General features: G+C 43.4%; 2 protein-coding genes across 6 annotated transcripts in view; one reads left to right on the top strand and one right to left on the bottom strand.

The window, feature by feature from the left end:
- Positions 1–18,190, bottom strand: part of LOC124212453 (zwei Ig domain protein zig-8) — a 508,955-nt gene that overhangs the window by 258,304 nt on the left and 232,461 nt on the right. The window lies entirely within an intron of this gene.
- Positions 944–2,330, top strand: LOC138190505 (uncharacterized). Its single transcript, XM_069133938.1, has 3 exons — positions 944–1,210; positions 1,298–2,086; positions 2,148–2,330. Exons 1-3 carry the CDS (start codon positions 944–946, stop codon positions 2,328–2,330), a joined length of 1,239 nt encoding a protein of 412 aa, XP_068990039.1.

The following is an 18,190-nucleotide window of genomic DNA, read 5'->3' as shown; positions in this document are numbered from 1 at the left end:
TTTGTGGCGCGTCCTCGAGAGCGAGGAGAGTCTCAGCGATCATGGCTACATCTCGTTCTTGTGGATGGGCCAGGCTGCCAAGCCCGTGCAACATGGGACCCAGAAGGGGTAGGCCACTCGTAGGCTGGATCGTGCGGCTTTTAGGAAGGCCATCGTCGCGTAGAACGTCCTATTGCGCGGGAAGTGCGAATCTACGGAAGACCTGGTAGAGGAGACGATGGCGGCCATCGCGCGAGCGTGCGACGCCTCCATGCTGCGAAGAAGAGCGCCCCGCGGGAGGTCCGCGGTGCACTAGTGGATGCCCGAGGTGGCGGACCTTCGCGGCAATTGTCTAAGAGCCAGGAGACGGGCACAGTGAACGGCGAGGAAGAAGGACGTCGACTGGGAGATCCGGCTGGCGGAATTCAGGACCATGCGCAAGGACCTACGATTGGCCATCAAGGCCAGAAAGGAGCGATGCTGGAGAGCTCTCCTCGAGATGGTGAAGGCCGACCCGTGGGGTCTTCCATGCCACCTGGTGACGAAGCGCCTCCGCAGGAGGGCGCAACCTCTCCACGACCCGGAAGAAATGGAGCGCTTGGTGGCGGAACTCTTCCTAGCGCGAGAAGAGCCGCTGAACCAGAGCGCCGCGGCGGCCAGGGAGGAGGATCAACCACCACCACCCTTTACCAGCGGGGAAATCGAAGCGGCAGCGAGACGCTTGGCAGCTGGCAAGGCACCGGGGCCGGTCGGGATCCCCAACGAGGCGATAGCCGAGGCGGTATCCTGCTGCCCGGGGATGCTGCTAAGGGCATTCAACGCGTGTCTGGGAGCCGGCACGTTTCACGCCATATGAAAGAGGCAGGCACTCATCCTACTATCGAAGGGCGCAACGGAGCCAGGAAGCTCAAGGCGGTACAGGCCCATTTGCCTCCTCAATACCGCCGGGAAGCTCCTCGGGAGAATGCTCCTCTCGAGGCGGAAGCGTGTGGAAGCGGCCGGAGAGCTCTCGGACAACCAATACGGCTTCCGGAGGGGCCGGTCGACCATGAACGCTATCGAGGTGGCCGCCAGGATCGCCGTGGAGGCCAACGCCAAGCCGGCTCGATTTACGAAGCCGTGCGCGATGGTCTTGCTGGATGTCCGCAACGCGTTTAACACGGCCCGCTGGGACAAAATCATCGAGGCATTGGAGGACCGCAAGAGCTTTTCCACCTACCTGCTCCGAATGGTGAGGAGCTACCTAACCGACCGGCGACTGATTTACAGAACCAGAGAAGGATAGAAGAGTCGATGGGTGACGGCTGGCGTTCCACAGGGATCGGTGCTGGGACCGTTCCTGTGCAACGTCATGTACGACGGCCTACTTCGGATGGAGCTGCCCGTTGGCGTGAACACCATCGGATTCGCGGACGATATAGTGTCAAGGCGTCGAGGCGCCAAGCAGAGGAAAAGGCTCCTATGGGCGAGCGTGGTGCACTCCGTCCTACTTTACGGAGCACCGGTGTGGGGCAAAGCGCTGACGGTGGCGAAGTACCGACTGTGCGCGGTGCGCGTAACTTGCGCGTATCGGACAGTGTCGACGGGGGCAGTGCTGGTGCTGGTGTGGATTCCTCCGATCGACCTACTGGCCGAGGAGCGCATGCGGCTGGCGGAACGCAGGCGAATCCCGAGCCCCGAAGAAGACCAGAGGGGCAGCCGGGCGACCATGAAGAGCAAAGAGCGGAAGAAGACCCTGGAGGCCTGGCAGGAGCAATGGGCGAGGGATCGAAATGGCCGCTGGACCCACGAGGCCATCAGGGACGTCGTGCCATGGCACGAGCGAGCCTTCGGGGAAGTGGACCACCAGATGACACAGGCCCTGACTGGACACGGCTGTTTCGGGAGTTACCTTCACCGAATCGGGAGGGAAACGACGCCAGCATCCCTTCATTGCGAAGTGAAGGTGGATGATGCACCGCACACGCTGTTGGTCTACCCGGCGTGGAGGGCAGCACGAACAACGATGGAGTCTACGACCGGAGAGGTTACCAGTGGCGCTGACGTCAATAGGGCTCTGCTGCGCGGACCAGAACAGTGGAAGGCCGTCCAGAGCTTCATGCGGCAAGTAATGGGCTGGAAGATGGAAGTCGAGCGGATGCGCCAACGCCGGAACGCGATTGCACCAGGAAGACCGAGGACCAGGGGAAGGACCAGGGCACCAAGGACGTCAACGGTGCTGTGACGACGACGTCCTTGGAGACCCTAGAACCAGCGAACCAGCGACAGCGGCGACGACGACCGGAACAACGATGGTGACTGGGAAAGTGGCGGCGGCCGCTACCACAAGACCTAGGGACCAGATGACCTGAGGCGGCCAGTATAAAAGAGACAGGGCGAAGTAATGCTAACGCGATCCCACCATGTCTCGGGAGGACGGAGCAGGAGTTATTAGTCGGCAATAATCCGACACTATCCATACATAACAGGATGTCTTATGAAGATTGTAACCTCCTCCGGTAAATAAGAAAAAAAAAACGTATGTAGGTTAGGTTCCGGATAGATTCGGGCAAGTACGGGTAACTTTAGGTAGGTTCGGGGTGGTGTGTGTGCAGTGCGTAGGTTCGGTTCGGGTATTTCCAGATAGATTCAGGCAAGTTCGGTTAACTTCGGCTAAGCTCGGGATTCTTGGACACGGCATTAGCGGCGGCGGCGGTGGTGATATCTTTACAGAATATAGAACGATATATATATACATATAAATACATATATATATATATACATACATATGTATGGTAATGACATAATCATCCACAAAGAGGATATAGAACTATGAATTGACCGGCCATTAATAATTCGAATAGCGTTTAGAATACGTATTTCTCGGTACTGTTCTCATCTTGGTATCTGATTCAGGCCACCTCGTCATTTTATATGATTATTATTAACGTTAACGTATGAACTATTCTCCTTATGCAGTCATACTGTATTCAAATAATATTTTTCGAGTGTTCAAGTTATATCTTCATTTCTTGAGAAAGGTCTAAGGAACGAGAAAAGGATTGCAGAGGATCCACTTGCATGCTATCTGCGGATGCTATCCACCTTTCTCGTCGCTCCATAATTAATCTTGAGTATCCAAGTTCGTCAGGTTGATATTTGTTTATTCACTTCTGTTGTGGGTTTCTGTATGTTAATATGTAAGAGGAATACTGTTTTCTACTGGATTGTTGAGACTGTTCCGTACCGATAATTTGGTTAATAGTATGTCGATATTTCCTTATTAACGTCTCATGACGCTGCTTTACCGATGTCTTTGATCACTGATAGTATCATGATGCTCCAGCGACGTTTTTGGGAGGTGGTGTAGCAGGTTTTGTTGACCAAAATGACTGAAATTTTGATTATTTGTTTTTAACCGGAAATTGTTTCTGAAATCTTTGCTTGTCAGTGAAAAATATCGTGGATGCTATACATATAGTTTCTGCATGAGCCGAATTCCACCCAATATGCACATACGTGAGTAATTTTATTAATTCTGCGATGAATGTAATTTAAAAATTGCACTTTTTGTTCATTTATGATAACATTACTGTCTAAAATTCTATAAAAGTAAATCCCGCTCAAATTTGGGCCTCTGTTTTACCTGAATCGGATTGTGATTGATCTACGATAATTGTTATAGACAGTACGTCAATTTATTTGTAACGAAGAAAAAATTATACATTACATATCCGAATATGCTGTGGATTTCGAAAGCATTAGTTTTTTCAACGACCTCATGTGCGCGCCAACTCGTGACATCAAAATTCGGTATACCAAGCACCTTCGAAGCTCGGGATATTCCAGGAACAATCCGTCCTTTAACCAATGCTGTAGTAGAAAGGTTTGGAAAGCTGAGTCTTTCAAATTGGAAGTGTACACCAGTCCAAGCTAGATATCAAGGTGTGGTCCAAGATAAATTCACAATCGTACACGCTGCCTGTTGAAAAGAGCTCGTGCTGAACTTTGCGTGTGATGAATGCAGTAACAAATGCTTTGTCGTACAAACAAGGAAGTACAAAGGCTTCTGCACCAGGTTCGTTGTAAGATATAGAGATTGTGGATATGTAATAGGAGAGAGCTAAACAATGTTTAAAACAACAAGTAGCATAATTTATTGTGGATCATATTATTGCTATCCAGAATATAATCACGATTAGCCGATTTGTGACGAATTTATTTATAAATAAAGTCAGCTGTTCTTTATATAATTCAGTCAATATTAGTCTTTGAAAATGTTTTTTTGTCTCATGGAAAACTCTTGTGTTTAAATGTAACTAGATAATTTTCAGAGACATTTTTCAAACGATTGTGTGATTACATTTTTGCTTCAACACTTCTATTATACGTCCCTTGGTACATTCTCAAAATCCTATAAAACTGATTCTGAGGATATTGTAATTAAGTTTGTAGACAAGAAGCTTATTAAAAAGGTGAAATGGGAAACAGATACTTAACTCTTGCAGCTAATTATTACCTCAGCATCAACAATAATGAACGGAATTAATTTCACATGATTGTAACAAATAACTTTTTATTACCTGAACGGAAATTTATCGTTTATCAGCGCCATTTATTCTAATTTATTCTTCAGGTAAAGTAATTGACAGCCTAACGAAGACATCTGCTGTAAATGAAGACAATCCAACGTCACCCCCCGTAAAACCTCGAAGTGTTTAATGAAATGAAATTTCATTAGATATTTAATAATTAGGTGACATAAAATCAATTCCGTTCATTTTACGAGTATTTACATAAACCAAGTATACACAATAATATCCCAACTTAAGCGAACTCGTTACGAGGTTTCTCACCTCCCTCTTCCGCTTGACCTTTCACCTCCTATTCGAATCATTCCGGCTGCGTGTGATCGCAGGTTTTAAGCCTTTAGTTTCAATCAACTAAAATTCCATATGTATCTGTATCCAAGAGATTCTACTCCAAGTTGCCCAAATTCGACGTACGCCCTCTATATCAGCCCTACCTATCATGCAATTTCGAGGTATCACTATTAATTGTGTATATATGGTTTATCGACATTACTTGCACTCATACTCGTGAGGCGAAGTCGAGTGCACCCATATATTGCTTGGAAGGTAGTGGGGGCCAACACGAAGCAATGTTTTCATATTTCGCATACTGTGGCCTGTGACACGAGTTTTAACGACTAGGGTGTGTCGTTTAAATGTTAATTTTTATAACTAGTCACGGATAAATATATGAATGAAGGAAATAAAAAATTTCTTTTTCTTGATTTACATATCACTATTACCATATGAGTTTCGGATTTTTTTGAACATGATATCTAACAAACCACTGATCTTTAAGACTGGAACAGAAAATTGTTGACATGTGGTTGATGTGATAGTAACTTTGCTGAGCCGTTTCTACGTTCAATGGTGAAATAACAAACGCTCAAACTCTCATAAAATGCGTAACTTCTACTCACACGGTAATACCTTCAGCCTTCTAGCTCGCTACTATACATATACGGCATTCGACGAAACATTCTACCCGTCTCGTCAACGCGCATTAGTTGACGAAGACAAAGCAGCATCAAATGTTCGAGATTTTTTTGGAAATTCATAAGGGTGAAGGATAGAACTTAACAATAAGTTTAGTGAGCGAAGAGAATTTAGTGCGCACAGTTACTACCCAAACGAGATTGTCTGAACCCGGGTGCATAGCCTTAACGCGCGCGAGTGGCGATTTCGAAGGAAAGTATGGTTCGTCCAAGACGAGAACAAGTGACGATTTGAATGTCGTTGGTTTGATGACGCCACTTGAGGATGCGTTGGAATCGCTGGAGATACTCTGTAGACCATCGATACCAAAACTTTCGAGAATCTGTCGCAGTAATTGCCAGCACGATGACCTTGATTCTGACAGGTGATTCAGCGATAGTTCTCGTACTGTATTGAAAGGTTTCCGATGAGAAAGTGCCCTGACGTCAGCGCTTTGACGTTCGCTTTGAGTATCACGTCTCCAATTATGCGTTTCAGGTGGAATTTTACTACCTTGATACCAGCTTCCCACTTTCCATTCTGTGCCGTTATTCACGAAGATTCGTACTGCAGTTACTCGTGAGCGACAAGCAAATTCCGCGGTGACCAGTAAATCGCTCAAAAGCTGCGATGAAGCTTGTCGCGCGCACGCGCTTTTTCAGCTGGAAGAGCTCAACGAATAATTATAAACTGAAGAGGCCGAAAACGAAACGATATCGCGGAACGAATCACGGGCGTAAATCGCGAGAGTTCGTTGATTAATTTTGACGAAGTGAGCCAGGGATATGTTAGTAAAACTATTGGATGATTGAAGAGCACGAGGTGTACGTGTCGTGGCTTTTTCGAAGAATACTGGCTGAAGATGGCGGCGGAGGCCTCATGTCGAAATGTCGAAGGGAGGGGGAATCGTTCGTCGGGTTCGAAGTTCAAGCGAGGCGACCATCTCGAGTGAACTCCGAACACTAAGAAGAATCCTGAACATACGGTTAGGCCCGTCTACTTTTCTCAACCGGGCTTCGGACCGGCTACGTCAGTCACCCATGGTCGGGAGCCACTCCCCGTAGGGACGTGGGGTAGCCCCCTTCCAAGGGTTGTTATTCGTTAGGGAGTTCAATCTCATATCTCGTTATTGGCTCTAAAGCCCCATCTATCCTGTACTCTCTTCCATCACCTTTGTGGTTGAGAAGGAAGAAACCCTCAAAATCTATCCCCCGAGTATCCATAATGGCCTATTTACCACATTTTCTTAATAATTAAATAAATAAATAACTAAGTGAGGTAATTATAAAAGTAGTGTAAAAAATAGATAAGATAAAATACGGTAGGTAAGTAGGATAAAACTATGTCAATAAATCAAAATATACATATCTAAAGTATAATATATAAATGAATGAGTAAATATAGTATATAGGTGATCTGACAGTCCATTGTCGATTATAACTTCGTTTCCTGTTCTTCAATACCCTTTGTTCCGGTCGTTAGTCTCTTTTTGGGACATTTTCCCGGATATGGCATCTCAGTTGCGCTTGGTTTCTAGCATGATGTTCATTAAGTTATCCGGAGTCAGGGTCGGTCCGCGGTACCCCCAGTTATCCTTCCTGAAGTTGTTTCCCCTCGTGCACTCGAAGAGTGGGTGCATCGGGGTATCCACTGCCTACTCCTCGCAGTATTCGCACCTTGGGCTCCTTCTTCTTCCATATTTGTGATGATATTCGCCGAAGATCCCGTGGCCGGTAAACGTTTGTATTAGCGTGTAATTTAGACCTCCATGATGCCGTTGGTACCAGGGTTCGATATTGGGGATTAGCCGTCTAGCGTCTGGTCCAAGCGCCCTTGCATGTTGTTTCCCATTCCTTCTGCCATTTCTGCAGAGTCGTGGCTCTTGCCTCGTTCTTGTCCTTTTTCCTGGGGCATTTTCGTTCCTTCTCCGTGGGGTGAGACTCTTTTCTCAGCAAGTCCAACTTGTACAATTGCCGCCGTACCTGAGCTATCAGGTACAGAGGCGGTTGCCCGGCCAGCACCTCTGCCGCCTCTGTGGACACCGTTCTATATCCGCTGATAATTCGCGGTGACCCCATTCGCGATATCCTCTGAATGGTGTTGCGGTGCGTCTGTTTGTTCATTGCTGTGGCCCAGACTTACGCCCCGTAGAGGGCGACTGATTGCCCTATCGCAGCGTACAATTTCCTACGGGGGAGCCGCGGTCCGCCGATGTTCGGCATCAGTCGTCCCAGGGTCGTTGCGGTCGTAACGGCCTTCGCCACTGCGTTCTTGATGTGTGCTTCGTAGACGAGGCGCTTGTCCAGCGTCACTCCAAGGTATTTAATCGTCGATGTGTACGCGGTCTGGTGACCGAGTACTTCGATGCTCCTGATTCCCTGGTTGTTCCTGCTCGTGCTGTAGGTCGTGGCCGCTGTTTTTTGTGGAGCTACCTCCAGATCTCGCTCTCTGATCCACTCCACCGTCATGTCCGTGGCGTACCTCGCCCTGTCTGCCGCGATGCGCGGGGTCTTTCCCACGGCTAAAATCATCGTGTCATCAGCATAGCAGGTAACCGTTGTACGTTCCGGTAGGTCGAGGCGCATTACCCCGTCGTACATAGCGTTCCAGAGGAGCGGTCCCAGCACGGATCCCTGGGGGACTCCTCTGGTGACGATCCGATCTATGGAGTACTGCGTGGTTTTTACGATGATTCGGCGCTCTTGCAGATAGATGCTGATCAGCGCCATGAGGTATGCCAGGGTATCAGCCCGGCAAATCGCCGCCATAATATTCACCCAGTCTGCAGTGTTGAAGGCATTTTTAATGTTGAGACATACCGCAACAGCGGTCTCTTTTCTTCGGAGCGCATCAGAGATGACATCGGTCACTGCCCTGAGGCCATCGGCAGTCGATTTACCTTTCATGAAACCAAACTGGTGTACGCTCAGTCCCACGGCCTTGTGCAGATGCGTTGTGACCCCGTTGGCAATAATTTTCTCGTACAGCTTGCTTATGGAGTTGAGTGGGCAAATAGGTCTGTACTTGACCGCTTCCTCCGCAGTTTTCTTTGGCTTCGGGATCAGAATTAGCCTTGCGGTGTTCTATTCGTTGGGGAATTTCAGTTTCCCTATAATTGCAGAGTACAGGACAGGCAGAGCGTCTGGGTACGCTTCGTGCAGGCCTTTAATCGCTTCCACCGGGATCCCATCCGGTCCCGGTGACTTGCCCGAGTTGCTAGATCTTAATGCCTCGGTTACCTCTAGGGTTGATACCCTCAAGGTCGTAGCCTCAGCTTCTTTGATAACCCTCTCTGTTTTGTCCATAGTGAGCTTGGAATGAATTTTCCCACGAGGGAACAGCTCTTCGATGACCCTGATGGTATCCTCCTTGTACGCAGGTGCCAGAGAACCGGCTCCCGCTAGTTTTCCCGTGATGATTTTGTAGGGTTTCCCCCACGGGTCAGCTTCGAGTTGGGTCAGGAGCTCGTTCCATGCCTTCTCCTTGTTTTTTTTTTATAAGCATCTTAAGATGTTTGCGGCCCTCTCGCAACTCGGTCGTCAGCGTCGCTAGGCACGCTTCCGTCTCCTTTCTCTTCCGTGCCCTCTGGAGCTTCCTCCGTGCTCTCACACAACGCGTGCGACATTGTGAAATGTCCACAGTCCACCAGTAGACAGGGGGCTTTCCGGGCAGCGGCCCTTTCTCTTCGCGACTTTGTCCAGAATATCGACCAGCAGCTGGACGATCTCTTGGTGTAACTCGGGTGCGCGGAGCTCCTCCCACTTAACATTTAACTTTAGTTTCTGCATGGCATTGCGGATCGTTTCCATGGTAGTCTGCCTCACGCCCCATCTGGATATATTCACCAGGTCATCGGTCCCTGTATTTCCGTATCAAGCCTTGCCTTGTGTTATGATGAACTCTATCCTCCGATGGTCGCTCATTGTTTTAATCCCCTCGATTACGCACCATTTCGCTGCTTTGCTAGCGGCCACCTGCATAGCTACGGTGATATCTATAATGGAAGTGACATTTCGTCCGAGGAAAGTAGGTGTCCTCCCCGTATTAAGGCACGTCCAACCGTGTATCTCGATGGTGTCCGTAATCATTCGTCCACTGGGATTTTCCTTAGCACATCCCCATGCGTGAGCCCAGGCATTGAAATCTCCGGCCAGTATAATGCTGATCCCTTCCTTTTCCGCCGCTTTTATTGTTTCAGCTATGACCTCGTCCCAGAAGCTCGCGAACTCCATCATGCCTTTATTTGGCGAGAAGTTCACTGAGGTTATGCCCAGAGCCTTTCCTACCTTTGCTGTGACATACCCTCTCCCGGTGTGTATCATTTTTGCTTGAATCCCTCTGTTGATGAGGATTATCCCGGCGCAGGGACGTTACCTAACCTAATCTGACCTAATCTATGTAAACAACAAGGTGGCGAAGAAAGATGGCGGAACATGACGACGTGGTCACGGTCTTACATACAGGTCTAGAAACTCGCTCAAAATTTCAGTGGTGGGGATGTCCTCTTATTCGAGCACTGGCCGTTTCGCCTCGTGACCACGAGTGTCGCTGCTATCGAGCGATTCAGGCTGTGTGAGAGAGACGAAAATAGATTTTAAAACCACGAATAGTCAACAACGTGTTTCCATCTCTCTCGCACAGCCTGAATCCTTCTATCGCAGCGACACTCGTGATCACTAGGCGAAACGGCCGGTGCTTCAATGAGAGGACATATCCCCACCACTAGAGTTTACAGACCTGTATGTAAGACGGTGGACGTGGTAGATGACGTATTGGCGGGGGAAAGTTCGTGGAGCAAGATAGAGTAGTAGGATGACGTGGTGGTGATGGGACAAAAAGCAAGGGAATATGCCGTTTTGAAATAATAGCGGGATGCTTTAAGTACATTTTTTTGCACTAACGGACACGATGGTGCCATTGCAATTAAGTAGACTGGGATTGTTGATGACCCACAATTCTTTTCGCGGTTATAGCCGGGTTAATATGGGAAATCTGCCCCCGCGGCTTTTTTGACTCGCACTTGGAGGATCTATTTGGTGTCAAATAAAAATAATTCACCTAAATTTTTAGCTCTTTAACCCGAACGGTTTTCGAGATTTTCAAAAAAACCTGTTTTCAGATTTTATTTTTATTTTTATAGTAAAATTCAAAATTAATCAATGATGATCTTTTTCCTAATTTTTAGGAGTCTGAGACATGAAAAAAAAAAATGTGATCATGATTCTTAAATGAAAAACCAATTTTTAGCGAAGAAAAGAAAATTAAATTTTTTTTTTTTAGCTTTTTTGAAAGGTGTCACTCACTGAATTTTGTCAGAAAATGTCTTTTATACTCCTCCATACTCAGGAATTTTTTCGAATTTTTTGAAGTGGTGCAACAATATCAAAAAAATTAAAAACTCATTTTTTTTTAGAAAAAATCGGCTGTCCTTCTATACTTACTTGTTCTGCAGATGAATCTTCAGTGATCTTGACTTTAGGTGGTCTTGATAGAATTATTCGACACTCGCTACAGAAAGTATCATTAATAAACACTCTCTTTCCAATTTTTTCTGTCGCATTATTAGCCTCATCAATTGTCATAATAACTTTTTTATAGCCAACTGTTTTACGCAAATAATTGTTACAATTAATGCATTTTTTATCAACATTCATTCTAAAATAAAGATTTAAATTACGTATCAGAATTGTAGAAATATATAAACAGATTAAATATAAAAAACTTTACTTACTTCAGTGGAAGTAATCAACCGTAATATTATTTAACGTTGAAAAATAATATCTTATAATGACGATAAGAGATAAAATAACAAAAATGATATTTCAGTGTTATTTGATTGTGGAACTTATAAATAGTCCCAATAGAAATGTACTAGATCAATTAATGAATTAATTGCAATTTAATACATACAATGACATGAATGACATCAACCAGGAAGGCTACTTTATGGTTAGGTTACCTAAACAAGCAAGACCTTAGAAGAAGTGATTGATAGGTACTGAAAATCCCAGTAGATGGCGTAAGCCAAAACAAAAAAAAAAAAAATAGAAATTATTTAAACGCAAGATTTCGGAGACAAAATGAGTTTTTAATTTTTTTGATATTGTTGCACCACTTCAAAAAATTCGAAAAAATTCCTGAGTATGGAGGAGTATAAAAGACATTTTCTGACAAAATTCAGTGAGTGACACCTTTCAAAAAAGCTAAAAAAAAAAAATTTAATTTTCTTTTCTTCGCTAAAAATTGGTTTTTCATTTAAGAATCATGATCACATTTTTTTTTTCATGTCTCAGACTCCTAAAAATTAGGAAAAAGATCATCATTGATTAATTTTGAATTTTACTATAAAAATAAAAATAAAATCTGAAAACAGGTTTTTTTGAAAATCTCGAAAACCGTTTGGGTTAAAGAGCTAAATATTTAGGTGAATTATTTTTATTTGACACCAAATCAATCCTCTAAGTGCGAGTCAAAAAAGCCGCGGGGGTAGATTTCCCATATTAACCCGGCTATACCCAAATTTTTAGCTCAAGCATATTTTCATTCAGAGAAAGCGTTGCAAATACAAATCATGATATACATTTTTATTCACTCATGGTTACAAATTATTATCAATTTCTACGGTATACAAACTTTTTCACGCTACCACGAATCGGATTATAGTCAACGATGCGATCGTGCAAGATCATACGGTGGGCTACAGTGTTTAGGGAAAATTCAGTGCAAGAGTCAAATGCTAATCGCATGTCCACAGATCCAGTTTTCAATTACTCGTTCTGCTTGGAGCAATCGATGACGATGAGGGGAATTTGGTTAAGGGATTCACGCTTCGATAACGAAGGTTCGGATTTTTTGTTGTAGTAAGCCGTTTGAAACCTGACATACATATCTTAGAGAATAGCGTACTGATTATTGGAAGTATCATGATTCAAATTTTCGTAGGAATAGCATGGTAAGTTGAAAGAGTTTTACATCTCTGATTCTGCAATGATAAAATTCGCTATCATTTGTCATTGTATCGTTTCTCCTTGCAGTCTGGAATCCCAGAAAAACGTATCTCGGCTTCCCCAGCTGTGTCGATGCTTTGAATGCCCACACATGCTGCGTCGCTGACAGCAGCATCAGATACACGCACGTTTCCCAAGAACAAAAACTCGCGGATACGGTGGGGTCCTTGGCAATGTTGTTGAGTAGCTTATTATCGGCTTATCGGTTTATCGGTCAGTTTGATGTGTGACAGCAGCCACTGGATTTTGCTTAGGGTAATTTTAAATTTTTCCGCCGGCCGGGTCTGAATCACAGCATTCAAATCGCTGTTGGAACGTGTAAGAATCAACTCATGTTTAGCATTGACGACGATTCCACAACAATTCTCGGCGAATCCCAAAGCATAATTTAATGGTAGAACAACCTCCAAAGGGTACCTTGCGTTATAATAGGTGTTGCCCCTCGTCACGAATATCTAAATTTGTCTAATTTTGTGGTTAGTTGGGACCACAAATTAAGGTATGTATGGTCCATACCTCGCAAAACCTTTTTTCCACCCGCTAAGGGTAAAAAAATGTAGTATTTTGGATTTTGTTTTCTTCAAACCATAGAGGTAAAAAATCTGAAAATATTCATGGTAGTAGAGAACATTGATACTTTTGACTCGGAATTTCTTTAGACTCTTGGCCCATCTATAAGCTTCCTAAAAAAATATTCCAACTCACAAAGTAGATTTTGTTTTGACCAAAATAGAGCTGCGGAAAATTTTATTCCACTATACCATTTTTATGGTTGAATTCTATTTTCATCAATTTTCTTAGATTTTTAAACCCCGTGCGTCATGTCTATAAATTCAAATCTGAGATTTGTATCGATATTTTTATATAGAAACAGATTTTTGATGATCTTACATGGAAGGCTTTGTACAAAGAACATAATTCATTATACCACTAGGGACAGATATAAGTGATTTTGATTATGGCGATGTTTCCTGGCTGAGCGAATCGACTAATTAACTCTGTAAAGAAAGATATTTTTTTGCATTTTACTCAAAATGCCCTACATGGAGAGAGATTTATTTCTTTCCATTTGTTATATAATCAATAAAGCAGTTTCGTCACTTATAAATTGATTTATTTCAAGTACTTGAAATTTCACAATTCATTTTTCATAAAAATGAATAATCACGTATAATGAAAAAAACATTTTATGTTAAGGAATTGGGTAATTTAAGAACAGTATTCATTGAGCTTTACATTTATTGGGCTCTAATAATCTAACAAAAAAAAAAAGAATTATTTCGAAAACTAGAACTATACATATTTTAACTTATTCTGAAACAACAATTTACGGTCACTTAAATTTTGAAACAATATCCAATTTTATTTTTATCGGTATCATGCAACTTATAGTAGTTCAATTCTTTTCGCTATCTTCATCTGCTACAGGACATATTATATTGTCCAAATCGAAAAGATGGGTGAGCATTTCGCCTAGACGTATGGCTCTTGACTGGTATCTGCCTTACGACAAGTGGTACATTATTGGTGCAACGTGCGAACAACATCCAACGGCCTGTAGGCCATTTGGACAGCTGCAGCAAGAACATCGATATATCTGTCGGAGTATCACAAATCTCGTTAAATAATTCCATTTTATAATGTATGAAGTGAATAAAAGGATATTTCTTTTGAATATGAAACTAAACTAAATGAGCGTCAAGCGTAATTAGCAAGCTAAGAGTATAGCTGAATGACGGAATCTTAGCAACAGACAAATGGTTTGTTTAAAACAACGCTTGGACGAAATCGACAGTTGCGGGTTAGCTAGAGAGCATACCAGACGTGTCGGGATCGTCACGCTAAATATGAATAGTCAACGCCCAAATGCACGTTCTACATCCTCTCCGCCTTTCCGAGGCTTTACGCCGACATCAGAAGTGGGATCTGGATCTGTTAACCCACAAGAAGCAAGTGAGGATAACGAAGAAAAGTGGCGATTACTTCTTGAACAACAGAATCGTAATTTTCTCGCGTTATTACAAGCGATGAAAACTCCTTCAGTGAACAATAATAATAATGTGTGTCTACCGGAGTTTGATCCTGATAAACTGGAAGTGAACGCGAGATCATGGATTACAACCGCGGATATTTGTATGGCTGATCAACCATTGCAAGGTGCATCCTTAATGATTGTGCTGAGTCGTGCCATGAGGGGACAGGCTTCGGCATGGCTGTCGCAAGTATCATATGCCGGGATAACGTGGAATGAATTTAAAGATTTGTTCGTATCAAGGTATGATTGTCCGGAAACTTCTGCTGCATTCTTGATAAATTTATTCAGCAGTAAACCTAAAGAAGGTGAGTGTATAGCGTCATATGCTGCATCGTTGATGAATACATTGATGAATCAGTGGAAAAACTTGACCACTGAAGAGATAGCATTATCAACAACAATGGCGCATATTGCACGTTTTGAATCACGTGTTCAACGTCTTGCTTTTACTACTGAAATTGTCACAAGAAATCAACTCCATAACGAGTTGAAAGCTATGTCATTCTTGAAACGAAGATCTTCAGATAGTCTGAATGAACGAAATGAGGGAACCGAGTTCAAACGATACAAGTTTACGCCTTCATCTCCTGCAATCAAATGTTTTCTATGCGGAAAAATGGGCCACAGAGCATCAACGTGTCGGACAAGGAAGGAAAATCATGAAAAGGAGAGACAAATTGGTATTCAAAAGGAATTGTGGAAGAAAAATTCTCCAGTTCGATCTTCAGATTCCATAAAGTGTTTCAAATGTCAGAAGATGGGTCATTATGCTTCGCGCTGTCACGAGAAAGCTGTGAAGGAAGAACTGAAAAACGGTAATAGCAAAATTATAGAGCGTCGTGTGGACATGTGTGAAATTAACACACCTGCTGGAGTTTTACAACAAGCCGGTGAGCGATTTTCATTTTACTATGATTCAGGATCTCAATGTTCTCTTATCAAGGAGTCAATTTCTTGCAAAATTCGTGGAAAGAGATTTAATAATGTCGTTACTATGACTGGTATTGGGCAATCAAGCGTTAATAGCACTTTGCAAATCTTGTCGACTGTAAACATTGACGATATTACTATTGAAATACTTTTTCATGTTCTGCTTGATCGATATTTACGTCACGACGTTATGATAGGAGCGGAAATTTTAAGTCAGGGTTTGTCTGTACAAATGACAGTTGACACATTGAAGTTAACCAAAACTCGTGTTGTTAATATGTGTAATGTAACGGTTCATGAGTTCGACCTTGACAGTGTGGACACCGATATTCCTTTGGAATTTAAATCAAAATTAGTATCCATTTTGAACAAATTCAAAAATCAATTTGTGAATGGTACTCCAAAAGGTCGTGCGGATGTTGAACCCGTAAAAATCCGCCTCAAAGATCCAAATAAAACAGTTTATCGTCGCCCGTACCGGTTGAGTGAAGTAGAACGAAAAATTGTTCGTGACAAAATAAACGAACTTTTAAATGCTAAAGTGATTCGTCCCAGCTCTTCTCCTTTCGCAAGTCCTATTCTTCTTGTCAAGAAAAAGGATGGTTCAGACAGAATGTGCATCGATTACAGGGAGTTGAATGACAACACCGTTCCCGAAAGATTTCCGTTGCCCCTAATTTCTGATCAAATTAACACACTCCAAAGATGTTATTATTTTACGGTCCTGGACATGGCCAGTGGATATCATCAGCTGCCGATACATCCTGATTCTATAGAAAAGACAGCATTTATAACCACAGAAGGACATTTTGAGTATCTCGCTTTACCTTTCGGTCTTCGTAACGCTCCTGCGGCTTTCCAACGTGCAGTGATAACAGCTCTGGGTGAACTTGCTAATACGTATGTGGTAGTCTACATGGATGATATTCTTGTTGTTGGAACACAAGATGTAGAAGAATCTTTAAACCGAGTGGAGAACGTTTTAAACACACTCACAAAGGCAGGTTTCTCTTTGAACATCAAAAAGTGTTCTTTCATGAAACAGAAGGTGGAATATCTTGGCTATGAAGTAAGTCGAGGTGAAGTTAGGCCAAATCCTCGGAAGATCGAGGCACTGGTAGCTCTACCTCCTCCACAAACCGTATCCCAGTTACGTCAATTCATAGGATTGGCGTCTTATTTTCGTCAATTTCTGCCTAAGTTCTCCCAAATTTTGGCGCCACTTTTTGCTCTAACAAGTTCTACAAAGAAAAATCTCAATTGGAAACCTGAGCACGAGGCTATACGACAGAAAATCATTACCTTTTTGACAAACGAACCAGTACTAACAATATACAACCCTGAGAATCCAACTGAGTTACACACGGACGCAAGTTCGATAGGGTATGGGGCAATCCTTATGCAGAAGAAGGAAGGCAAGCTACGAGCGGTGGCTTATTTTAGCAAACGCACCACGACTGCAGAATCAAAATATCACTCTTATGAGTTGGAGACGCTCGCAGTTGTTAATTCGGTGAAACATTTCAGACATTACCTACATGGCTGTAAATTTACCGTGATAACAGACTGCAGTTCGTTACAAGCATCACGAAAGAAATTGGATCTCACACCACGAGTTCATAGGTGGTGGGCCTTTTTGCAGGCGTTCGATTTTGACATTGTTCATAGAGATGGAAAGCGCATGAGTCATGCTGATTTCTTCTCTAGAAATCCTTTGCCTGAAGCTCATCCAAAGACCTTCAATAAAGTCGAGCAAAAGGAAGTTTATACCATAGATCTTTCTGGAAATTGGTTGTCTGCTGAGCAGCAGCGGGACTCTGAAATTTCTAAGCTAATAACTGATTTAAATGAGAACCGACTGGACGAGGAAATGTGTAAAACCTTGGAGATCCGATCGGGCATTTTGTATAGAAGGATTCAACGTAATGGAAGATCACGGTGGTTGCCCATTTTACCTCGAGCTCTTAGATGGTCAGTCATCAATACCGCACACGAATCCTTGATGCATCTTGGATGGGAGAAAACATTGGAAAAGTTGTATGATCTCTATTGGTTTGAAAAAATGTCCAAATTTACCAGAAAATTTGTGGATAATTGTGTTACTTGTAAAGTCACTAAATCTCATTCAGGAAAAATTCAAGCAGAATTACACCCGATACCAAAGATTGCCATACCATGGCATACAATACATATCGACGCAACTGGCAAGCTCAGTGGTAAAAACGACAAGAAAGAGTATGTTTTTGTAATGATTGATGCGTTCACAAAATTTGTAATTTTACGTCACGCACTTCGCATTGACACAGTAAGCAGTATCAAAGCCTTGTCATATTGTGTATCTTTGTTTGGAGCTCCAGTTAGAGTGATTGCCGATCAAGGACGTTGTTTTGCGAGTACAGATTTTCGGGAATTTTGTGAATCTCACAAAATTAACCTTCATCTGATAGCAACTGGGAGTTCTCGTGCAAATGGACAAGTTGAACGGGTAATGAGTACACTCAAGAATATGCTGACAGCTGCGGAAACTAGTAAGGAACGATCTTGGCAGGATGCTTTATCTGATGTTCAATTAGCTCTGAACTGTACTGTCAATCGAGTAACTAAATCCAGCCCACTTGAACTTTTAATGGGAAAGGTAGCTAGGCCATTAAAATTGATGCTTGCGGATGATATTGAACCGCGAGTTGACTTAGACGAGGTCCGAAGTTTGGCTG

The sequence above is a fragment of the Neodiprion pinetum genome, chromosome 2 (assembly GCF_021155775.2).
Source record: "Neodiprion pinetum isolate iyNeoPine1 chromosome 2, iyNeoPine1.2, whole genome shotgun sequence".
NCBI lineage: Eukaryota > Metazoa > Arthropoda > Insecta > Hymenoptera > Diprionidae > Neodiprion > Neodiprion pinetum.
The sequence above is the reverse complement of the archived record's forward strand: the minus strand, read 5'-3'. Positions and strand labels throughout refer to the sequence as shown.